This window comes from Ruditapes philippinarum, unplaced genomic scaffold (assembly GCF_026571515.1).
Source record: "Ruditapes philippinarum isolate M1 unplaced genomic scaffold, ASM2657151v2 ctg7267_1_1_1_1, whole genome shotgun sequence".
Lineage (NCBI taxonomy): Eukaryota > Metazoa > Mollusca > Bivalvia > Venerida > Veneridae > Ruditapes > Ruditapes philippinarum.
In genome coordinates, this window is record NW_026857931.1 from 374 (window position 1) to 12,574 (window position 12,201).

The window sequence follows — 12,201 nt, forward strand, 5'->3', positions numbered from 1 at the left end:
CCATTGTGATTGAAATGAGGTTAATTGTGCACGGTATTCAAGAAAAAAAAAATGTCAAAAAATTGATTTTATCATAGTATAACTGAGTAACCAAAGACAGAATGCTTTATAATATAATAATTTACTTCACTCAGTAAGTTGCAGCTTATAGATCAGATATTCACCTACTAACATAAGCCTTATAGCCGGCTCCAGGCATGGAGAGTGGTTTACCCTTAAAATGCCACTAAGTATAAAGCCAGGCTAAAGCATGGACAAAAATGCATTCTGACCAGGTTCAATACTGCCGATAACTCAATTTTTGTATTTTAATATTGAAATCCCTTAAACTTTGAATGGACTGTTCCAGATTTAAAGCTGGGTGAGTCCATTATACAAATTCAGCAGGTTAATAAGGGTTAATGTATGATTTTGAATAATTTTGGTAGTAAACTCCCTTAAATTAACATTGGAATCTTCCAAATTCAAAAGCAGGACAAGTCCATTTTACATTTTCAGGCATTGTTTGTTGGTTTTGTGTAAAAGCAAATAGTGAAGAAAAAAAATTGTTTTCTTTTTTCAGTATTTTGATCATTCTTGGTGTAATATTTGGTGCAATATTTCTGTAAGTATTGATTTATATAACCTAATGTTTACTTATTTATGAGAACAAAACAACAAAAATTTTACTGGCAAAGATATATTATAAATAATGTACAATCTGTCAATTTACTATGTAATTGAAACATTCCTGTTTAAGCAGATGGGAAAACTTTTCTATTTCACTAGAATATTTTAATGCAGTGTATTAAGTATTTGTGCATTTGTGACATTTCATATAAACAAGCAACTACAGAAAAACAAGGACTTCTGTGCCAAAGCCGTTGAAGTTTTTCACTTTAATTCATTTTGCCCCACACTATTTCTTTCTTTCTGGGACTTCAAACTCTTTTATGTATAAGGAAGTGCTCTTACTGCCTCATGGAAGATCATGGTTCTACTCGGGTTCTCACTATTGCCTGAAATTATTTGTTGAGAGGCACCAGAGGTTCTCTTCTTTCAATTAGATTATATTAAGAGGCAACCATGGGTGAGCAGTTGAGCTCCTTAACTTCAAACCACTTGCCTCTATACAGCTGTTGGTTTGAATCCCACCAAAGAATTCTTTCAAGTTAGGAAGCTATCCAACCGGTTTATGGAATGAGACAAAGGACAGTGTTTCTATTCAGGTGCCTTTTATGCCTGAAGACCGAAGGAAAAGAAAAAAAATTGCCCAGTTTTACAGTTTTATTTGAAAATGACAAAAATGAATATAACCATGTTTTGTGATAATTTCCAATAAAATCTTTTTTAAAATTGAAGGCTTGCTGGGACAGGAGATGACTTAGAACAGTTCTTTCAGCCAGATCAGTTTTTCCTGTATCTTTTACCCCCGTAAGTATTATATTAATAATATTTCATATATATTAGATTTAAACTTAACTTTAAAATTTAAATGACAGTGTAAATTTCAATGCAAGTATAAACTGCACTCCATTGTAATTTTTCACAAAGTTAATTTACTGTAGGATTTTTTTTATTATCATTATTTTATTTTCAAAGTTAGTGCCAACTTGTTTTGCTGTTATAATATTTGCAACTCAAATTATCAACAGAAGTGCAGCCAGACAAAGAGTTAATAATAGCTGAAAACTCAGCATTATATGTATGTTTTTTCCAAGCATAAATTGGGTTACAAACAAGCTTATGCCATGATATCTTCATGGGGCAAGATTTTCAATAGTGTGATGAACATATAATGCCTATTTTTTATATATTTACTATTAATTAGTGCAACACCACTAAGTTGTAAATGTAAATAAACTTGTTAAGTACCCACTGATTAGCTGGGAAATTCTTGATTATTCTTATGACAATACTTAGTTCTATAGTAATTGATCTTTTAGGGCAATTCACATAATTCTTCCTTTTTGATGAGATACTCTTCTACAGGATCTATTATAACTTAATTTTCACATTGTTTCAGAATTATACTTGAGGCAGCATTTAGTTTACATGATAGAACTTTTACAGACAATCTGGGCAGCATAATTATGTTCTCTGTTGTGGTAAGTTTTTGAATATCTATAGATAGACCCTTGAAAAAATCTATAAATAGATCTGTGAAATATCTATAAATAGATCATTGAAAATCTATAAATGGATCTTTGAAAAATTTATAAATAGATCTTTGAAATATTTATAAATGGATCCTTGAATTATCTATAAATAGATCATGGAAAATATCTATATATAGATCCTTGCAATATCTTTAAATAGAAACTTGAAAAAAATCTATATATAGATCATGGAAATATCTTAATTGAGGTCCTTTAAAAAAATGTCAATAATCCTTCAAATATTTTTTACATATGTAGGTATATACATGTATAGGTTCTTGAAAGTAATGACAAAAAAGAATAAAACTAAAAAGTTGAGCATTTCCCCTCCCTGCAGGGGCTCTTGTTTCTGTTATGCTGATGTTAAAAATATGATATTATGTTAAAGACATTAAATAGTTTTATAGCCTCATAACATAATTATTCTGTTTTAAGTTAACATAAAAACTAAATAATTTCCATTGACAAAAATAGTTAGGGAAAAATCTGATGTTGCATTTCCTTCGAAGAGGATTTCTTGTGAAGCGTGAGCCTTTGTTCTTTCATTCAATCTAGAAAGATTATTTTCTGAGTGCTTTAACTTGGCTATTATCACTGGAGATTTCTGGGATGTAACATTGGTATTTATATTGATTGGTATTTAGAAAGAAATCAATGTAACAAAAATGTATAGTAATTGAATTGCAGAATCAAGTATAGGTAAAGAACGATGATTTGTCTTTATAACACATAGTGTTCAGAATCGTATAATAGATGTAAAGTGATAATTTTTCTTCATGCATAAAGCATGTACCGAAATAAAAAACAGTGATACTTTGCCTATAAACCATGTGTAGTTATTAAAGAACGAAAAAAAGTATAAATGAATAGCAACAATTTGTTTAAAGCATAATATTGTTACCAAGTATAGGTGAATAGTGACAATTTGTCTATAAACCATTTATTTTATATTAATTAGGCGCAGAATGAACAATAGATGATTAGCATTAATTTGTCTAAAGAATATGTAATGTGATTGAAGAACTGTCATATATAGATGAAAAGTGATAATTTGTCTAAAATTGTGTATCAAGTATATATGAATTAGAGGATGTTTGTCTATAAAGCTTGAATCGTTAAATATAGATGAATTGTGAAAATTTGTATAGTTATTGAAGTGCAGAATCAAATATATACAAAAATTTATACTAGAATTGTCTGTTTAGAAAATCATTATGCGCTCAGCTGTAGTCTGCAAATTTTTAGATTAATAGAAAATAATATGACTTAATGGTTTGCAGTATGATATCCTTTGCAGAATAATAGCTTATTAAACTGACCCTTGTTTGAATAAATGTGATTTATCTCCCTTTACCCATGAAGTGTGGAAATATTTATCCCACTTGATGTACATGCAGGCTTTACACTAACAACAACAACAATAACAATTATAACACATAACAGAAAACTGCTGCAGTAAAGAATCAAAGCACAGAAGGCGCTGAATTTGTTTGGGTCTCACCAATGCTTTCCAGCGTTTTAATTGTAGTAAATTGGCTATAAGACTGATTGCAACACTGATATTCAATCCAATGTTTATTTGACTTAAACAATTTGAAAAAAAAAATGAGTTGCCTTTACTGGGATTTGAACTCCAGGCCTCTCGCTTCCTAAGCGAGCGTGAAAACCCTTCAGCCACGGTGAATTTATATGTGAACGGCCTGAAGAAAACCATATTATTCGATCTAAATTAGGGCTTGTAACGACTTTAACTGTTGTTTAACACAGATGTAAATAATCCTGGAGCTTACTATAAGCATGTATATTTATAAAGAATCAAAGGGCTGCAAGTTCTGTGGTATTTTCTGATCTTTGCAATCTAAATCGTACTGTATATCTGTATGTATTTTCCTGTATAAGTTTATTTTTATGTATTATAATTCATTTTGCTAGACACCAGAGTTTGATACCTACGGAATTCTACATAACTAGAGTTGCATCAATAAATCATTTATGTATATTTTTTACGACAGCCACACTTTATCCTTGCATGATCTTGCATATCATGACACTTAAAAAAGAATTAAAAAAAAAAGTTTCCTCGGCTGGGATTTGAACTCCAGACCTCTCACTCACTAAGCGAGTGCGTTACCCCTGTACCACGGAGAAGTTATACAAATAATGACTGAATAACATCAAGTCATTCTAAATTTAGAACTTCCATTGCATTTCGGGTTTGTAATCCTTATTAATTTCGAGGTATTTTGTTCAGGATAAACCTGTTGTTTAAAATTGAAGTAAATAATTTAGCGAAAATCTTCTCGCACAAACAGTCCGACATGTAGAATCTATATATTCCACTACTTGGTTTGTGTAGTACAGTAAACTCCGCTTATAACGAACTCATTGGGACATTCAATATATGTTCCTTATATCCGGAGTTCCTTGTAAGCATATAGCGAATTAGTTCCTTGTATCAGGAGTTTGTATAGCGAACAGATTTACATATAACGAACTGATTGTTTACCGTCGTCTGCCATTTGAAAGAGCATTTGATTAAGAAAAAAATAGTCATTTTTTCATTTTAGACACAATATCCATGAGCGTACTTTTTGGATATTGAAAATTGTTTGCTGTGCCAGTTTTAGTTCTACTCCCTTTCTCATAGAATATCATATATTGTTTCTAAACTCAGTGCTTTTCGTTTTCTTTCCATGATTAAGAGTAAACAAGATTTTCGATTTTTCCTTCCTTTTATATTGAAGATCTTCTATTATATTTTAAGGGTGACTTTTACTAATGAAAGATGTAGATTTCTTTTCATTTCAATCAAGCGTACTTTGTAGTTTTCAATGGATTATGCTTGCAAACGTGCGTGATTATGTTGAAAACCGACTATAAATTATCATAAGCAAAACTATTAAAGAAAGAAAATAATAGAATAAAAGGAATAACCATTTTACCTTGGTGACAAAAACTTATGCTATTAATATCCTAAATAGAAAACTATTACGGACTGCTATACAAATTCGTTTTCATAAATATATTTAAGTACTGTGCATTTGACCGAATTTTAACCCCTGCCAATGAAAACGAAATTTGATATTTACAGATAGCCGAAATTTTGAAGTTCGTTATAAAAGAGTAATTTTCGGTACATTTAACTAAATTGGGACTAAGAAATGAGTTCCTTATAAGCGATAATTCCTTATAACCGTGTTCGCTGTAACCGTATATTTTTATATTAAATAAAGAAGGGCAAAATTCCGGCCAAAATAAATTGTTCCTTATAACCCGGGTGTAAAAAGTCCATGCTTTTCCAGGGATTTCCATGGAAAATAAGAGGCTGGAGTATTGGAACAAAATTTTCCAGCCTTTTCCAGCCTGAAGCTGAGAAAAATTGGGCTGGAAAAACAGGGAAAAAACATGGAACATTTTCCATGCTGCATGGAATATTTTCCATGTTTTCCATGGAAAAGCATGGAATTTATTCCATGCTTTTCCATGTACATGGAGTATTGGAACAAAAGTATGGATTTTTTTCCAGGGTATTCCATGTGTCTGCCAACCATAGAGGCTGGACTTTTTTTTACCATGGAAAAATAGTCCAGCCTTGATGGAATAACATGGAAAAAAATCCAGCCTAATTCCAGCATCCCTGAATGTTCTTAAAATGTAAAATTCTCTGACGGAATTCAGCACAGGAATGTTTGGGTGGAATTTTATTAGTTTAACATGATCACATATTTCTTTCACAAAATTTTAATACATATCCTTTAGTCCAAATACAGAATAGAACATCCTACATTCACTATAGCACAAACAGTTTTTTTCCAGCTGCAGGTTTGGTAGGTTCTGGTTGTCTTATAAATCCAACACTTTGCTTTTAGCAATTATTTTGCTCTTAATTTGTCAATGAGAAAACTGCTTTAATCTTAAATTTGTTTCAAGTGTTTCTGGTTATTTAAATTACTATTTTTTTTATTGATGTCCATTTTCAGTCCTCTGCCTAATGTGTTTCCTAGAACTTCTTGTGGTTGTGCTCACCTTTAAAGATAAAATTCATAATAAATTTAACACAGATGTGGTAATGACTTATGTTTGTATTGCATATAAATATTAGGCAGTTATATTTCGTATCTTTTTGATAACATCAAATCTAATGTTTCAACAGTATTAACTATTAAATATTAACTATGCTTATGCATATTCAAAAATACTAAAACAATGCAGTATATCTTATTTCAAAGTGCACAAGTGTTTAAGAATTTCTCTGTACATGTATAAGAATTAAGTAAATTTGTGACAAAATTTATCACCCAGTATGTATTTTTTCAAGAAAAGACATGGAATAAAAAAGTATTGAGATTTAAAAATATACCTTTTCAGGATTAATACTGCACATCATTATTAAACACTGTTGGTAATTCTCACAGTCAGCACTTTATGTCCCAGCCTGCAAGTTATGTAATTGTATATTTAGATTGTTCCATTGAAAACACAACACATACATGTAAAATTACAAATGATTATGATGACCCTGTTCAGTTGTACAAAACTATTGATTGTACCATTTAGTCCTATTTAATCAAATTGATTTAATTTGTTTTATTTGTAGGAAATGAAAAAGATCTGTACTAACAAATGTCTTTTTAACAATATACATTATAAAAAAATCATTGAGTAATTTATATTTTACAGATTATACATATATAGATTAAAAACAATTATCAGAAAAACAAATGCATGAAGTTGAAAATATAAAATCAACCTTGATCTTTTGTTACAAATGTTGATAGTTTGATATATAACCTGTTTCTGTATTGTTGTAACTTAAGGTTTATAAATACCTGATTCTGTTGTATATCTCTTTGTCCCAGGTGATTCTGATTGTTATCATACCAATACTTAAACACTTTAAAGTCTTAAACAAAACAATATCTCCAAAACTGCTAAAATATCAAGTACATCCTCTGTAAATTTGCACTCCTTGCTGACCCAGATATCTTAGAATTCAAAATTTACAACAGTTACTGGACAGGTCTATCATTATGTAAAGCAGGGTTTAAATCTACTCATCATTTTAACTTTTATTCTTTGAGCATAAAAGAAAATATCAAATAGCTAATAGATATAGATTTTTAAATATCATTACAAATTTTTGTACATTAAAGATTGCAATGTCCTTCTAGACACATTCTGCATATGAAATTTATAATGTTATCTCTCCCCAAAATAATCACATGGAACAGCCTGATCTGTTGGAATGACCAGTGGAGTAAATTAGTCATGCCCAGATGGTGAGAAAATGCTGGTCAATGAGTTTTATCAGAGCTCTGATCTGTGTAGCGTAAAATCTCAGTGGTTGTAGTATTTATTTTTCCTAAATATTGATCAATTTAATATAGAATATATATGAGATTCTTTGTTTTGTTTATTTATTATGTCTCCCCCACCTCGGGGGGAGACATATTGTTTTTGCCCTGTCCGTCCGTCAGTCCGTCCGTCCGTCCGTCCGTCAGTCCGTCCGTCCGTCCATTCTTCGTTTCCGGACGATAACTAGAGTTCCTTTTGACCTACAGCTCTCAAACTTCATAGGATGAATGGTCTTATTGAGCAGATGATCCCTATTGTTTTTGGGGTCAGTAGGTCAAAGGTCAAGGTCACAGTGACCGTTGGTCAATTTCTCGTTTCCGGACGATAACTAGAGTTCCTTTTGACCTACAGCTCTCAAACTTCATAGGATGAATGGTCTTATTGAGCAGATGATCCCTATTGTTTTTGGGGTCAGTAGGTCAAAGGTCAAGGTCACAGTGACCGTTGGTCAATTTCTCGTTTCCGGACTATAACTAGAGTTCCTTTTGACCTACAGCTCTCAAACTTCATAGGATGAATGGTCTTATTGAGCAGATGATCCCTATTGTTTTTGGGGTCAGTAGGTCAAAGGTCAAGGTCACAGTGACCGTTGGTCAATTTCTCGTTTCCGGACGATAACTAGAGTTCCTTTTGACCTACAGCTCTCAAACTTCATAGGATGAATGGTCTTATTGAGCAGATGATCCCTATTGTTTTTGGGGTCAGTAGGTCAAAGGTCAAGGTCACAGTGACCGTTGGTCAATTTCTCGTTTCCGGATGATAACTCGAGTTCCTTTTGACCTACAGCCCTCAAACTTCATAGGATGATTGGTCTTATAGAGCTGATGAATCCCTATTGTTTTTTGGGGTCAGTAGGTCAAAGGTCAAGGTCACACTGACCGTTGGTCAATTTCTCGTTTCCGGATGATAACTAGAGTTCCTTTAGACCTACAGACCTCAAACTTCATAGGATGATTGGTCTTATTGAGCAGATGATCCCTATTGTTTTTGGGGTCAGTAGTTCAAAGGTCAAGGTCACAGTGACCGTTGGTCAATTTCTCGTTTCCGGATGATAACTAGAGTTCCTTTTGACCTACAGCCCTCAAACTTCATAGGATGATTGGTCTTATAGAGCAGATGATCCCTATTGTTTTTGGGGTCAGTAGGTCAAAGGTCAAGGTCACACTGACCGTTGGTCAATTTCTCGTTTCCGGATGATAACTAGAGTTCCTTTAGACCTACAGACCTCAAACTTCATAGGATGATTGGTCTTATTGAGCAGATGATCCCTATTGTTTTTGGGGTCAGTAGTTCAAAGGTCAAGGTCACAGTGACCGTTGGTCAATTTTCTCGTTTCCGGATGATAACTAGAGTTCCTTTAGACCTACAGACCTCAAACTTCATAGGATGATTGGTCTTATTGAGCAGATGATCCCTATTGTTTTTGGGGTCAGTAGTTCAAAGGTCAAGGTCACAGTGACCGTTGGTCAATTTCTCGTTTCCGGATGATAACTAGAGTTCCTTTAGACCTACAGACCTCAAACTTCATAGGATGATTGGTCTTATTGAGCAGATGATCCCTATTGTTTTTGGGGTCAGTAGTTCAAAGGTCAAGGTCACAGTGACCGTTGGTCAATTTCTCGTTTCCGGATGATAACTAGAGTTCCTTTTGACCTACAGCCCTCAAACTTCATAGGATGATTGGTCTTATAGAGCAGATGATCCCTATTGTTTTTGGGGTCAGTAGGTCAAAGGTCAAGGTCACAGTGACCGTTGGTCAATTTCTCATTTCCGGATGATAACTAGAGTTCCTTTTGACCTACAACCCTCAAACTTCATAGGATGATTGGTCTTATTAATCAAATGATCCCTATTGTTTTAATGGTCAGTAGGTCAAAGGTCAAGGTCACAGCGACTGTTGGTTAATTTCTCCTTTCCGGATGATAACTAGAGTTCCTTTAGACCTACAACCCTCAAACTTCATAGGATGATTGGTCTTATTGAGCAGATGATCCCTCTTGTTTATGGGGTCAGTAGGTCAAAGGTTAAGGTCACAGTGACCATTGGTCATTTTCTCATTTCCGGATGATAACTAGAGTTCTTATCAGTGAGGACATTTAACTATTATTGATATATCAGTGATATATCAGTTGTCTGGTTTTATATACTCTGTTCTTTTATCTCCATTTCCATTCCTGTTTCCATTCACAGTTATTCTCAGCAGTGGGGGAGACATGCGCTTTTTTACAAAAGCATCCTCTAGTTTATTCATTGTTATCCAAAAACATGAATTCTTAGAATTTGAAAATGGCAAGCAATGCAATCCCATCTTGATTATTATAGTGTCTGAATGATTTAAATAATCACAGACTTTAATTAATTTATAGTTCAAACTTATAGCCTGTAATTAAATGGATATTATTTCATTGTACATAACTTCATGTAGATTTATTTAAATAATAATATGTATTTTGAACAATCAATTCATTTATGTCTTTAGCATAGACATTTTTTTCTGAGATACCCTTTTTCAACTACATAAAAAGTATAAACTGTCAAATTTCAAATCATTATGTCTCCCCCACCTCGGGGGGAGACATATTGTTTTTGCCCTGTCCGTCCGTCAGTCCGTCCGTCCGTCAGTCAGTCCGTCCGTCCATTCTTCGTTTCCGGACGATAACTAGAGTTCCTTTTGACCTACAGCTCTCAAACTTCATAGGATGAATGGTCTTATTGAGCAGATGATCCCTATTGTTTTTGGGGTCAGTAGTTCAAAGGTCAAGGTCACAGTGACCGTTGGTCAATTTCTCGTTTCCGGATGATAACTAGAGTTCCTTTTGACCTACAGCCCTCAAACTTCATAGGATGATTGGTCTTATAGAGCTGATGATCCCTATTGTTTTTGGGGTCAGTAGGTCAAAGGTCAAGGTCACACTGACCGTTGGTCAATTTCTCGTTTCCGGATGATAACTAGAGTTCCTTTTGACCTACAGCCCTCAAACTTCATAGGATGATTGGTCTTATTGAGCAGATGATCCCTCTTGTTTATGGGGTCAGTAGGTCAAAGGTTAAGGTCACAGTGACCATTGGTCATTTTCTCATTTCCGGATGATAACTAGAGTTCTTATCAGTGAGGACATTTAACTATTATTGATATATCAGTGATATATCAGTTGTCTGGTTTTATATACTCTGTTCTTTTATCTCCATTTCCATTCCTGTTTCCATTCACAGTTATTCTCAGCAATGGGGGAGACATGCGCTTTTTTACAAAAGCATCCTCTAGTTTACAGTAACTTGCATTAAAATAAATGATGATTGTATATTTTCTTCGTAAATTCACAATATTGTGCTGAATATATAAAGTAAGATTTCTTGTTGTAATTTTTACAAGTTTTTTCCAGCATACTTAGAGAAAATTTAACACATTTCCAGCATCAAAAAAATCTAAGTTCCACTTTCCATGCTACATGGAAGTAAAGTCCATGGTTTTCCAGGCTTTTACCACAAATGTCCAGCCAATTTCCAGCCTATTCCAGCAATGCTGGAAAAGGCTGGACAAAAAAAGTCCACATAGCATGGAAAAAATACCAATTTTCCATGAATTTCCATGGAATTCCATGCTTTTCCATAGTTTTCCAAGGTTTACCAGCCTCTCTTCCAGGCTTACCCTGGAAAATCTACACCCGGGAACCGGAAGTTCGCTATATCCGTGTTCGCTATAAGTGAAGTTTACTGTATTCGGTAATAGACATCGCTAATAATAGTATTTTCATTGATAAAATCATATTCATCTGCGTAATTTGTGATTGTGCATTTATTGACAATTCTATAAGCCGACGCTATTTTTAAACTTTTAATGCGTTGTAATTTGTTTGATACTTGTAACAAAATAAAAATATTTCTTTCTTTTAAATCGCTAGTTTAAAGCTGTTTTGAGAACTACTTGTTGTTAGGTTTGTCATAAACTTCTGTGTCAGAGATTGAATGTCGGCTTTGTATTAACTTATTTTCGATCAGAAAATACAATAAAACAATATTAGAAATATTCTATTATTCGGGAATTATTTTGCTTGAATATAGATGTGCCTGTCTTTGACCATCTTTACGCAGTGATCTCCCCTGAATTTTTCGACGTTAGTGTTACATATAAAGGGAAGTAACCGCTTCAAAAAAGTGGACTACTTTCGGCATTTGCAATTAACAACATTAGACTCTGAAATTTCGCTACCATTATTTGTTTGGTCTGACGACCCAAACAAATAAAAACATATCTGCCAATACATTTACCTTGCCGGTGGAATCTAAATCTAGCCATGATCATGGTCTGTACTGTAAGCTATTCAGGCGTAAAATTTTACCTTAAAGGCACTCCACTGAGGATTTTTGACAAGATGGGACTGGAAATAATTATGCCCCCATTTTGAAGAAAAGGGGGTATATTGCTTTGCACTTGTCGGTCCGTCGGTCTGTCGGTCCGTCGGTCCGTCGGTCCGTAGACCAAATGGTTTCCGAGTGATAACTAAAGAACCCTTAGGCCTAGGAACTTCAAACTTGGTATGGTGATTGGTCATGACCAGTAGATGACCCCTATTGATTTTGGGGTCAAGGGGTCAAAGGTCAAGGTCACATTGACCTTGTAAGCAAAAACGGTTTCCGATCAATAACTAAAGAACCTTAAGGCCTAGGAACTTCAAACTTGGTATGGTGATTGGTCATGATCAGTAGA

At 33.8% G+C, this 12,201-nt stretch overlaps 1 protein-coding gene and 1 long non-coding RNA gene across 2 annotated transcripts in view; both read left to right on the top strand.

Annotated features, from left to right (window-relative positions):
- Positions 1-562: 562 nt before the first annotated feature.
- LOC132751547 (sodium/hydrogen exchanger 2-like) overlaps positions 563-12,201 on the top strand; it is a gene marked incomplete at its 5' end in the record, with an annotated part of 40,416 nt that continues 28,777 nt past the window's right edge. Inside the window, 3 exons of the mRNA XM_060741726.1 lie at positions 563-604; positions 1,342-1,413; positions 2,006-2,087. Of these exons, the coding sequence (XP_060597709.1) occupies positions 563-604; positions 1,342-1,413; positions 2,006-2,087 (196 nt within the window). The remainder of the gene's footprint in view (positions 605-1,341; positions 1,414-2,005; positions 2,088-12,201) is intronic.
- Positions 7,548-9,717, top strand: LOC132751548 (uncharacterized). The gene is made up of 2 exons (XR_009628697.1): positions 7,548-8,201; positions 8,494-9,717. It is a non-coding gene; the product is annotated as an uncharacterized LOC132751548 (long non-coding RNA).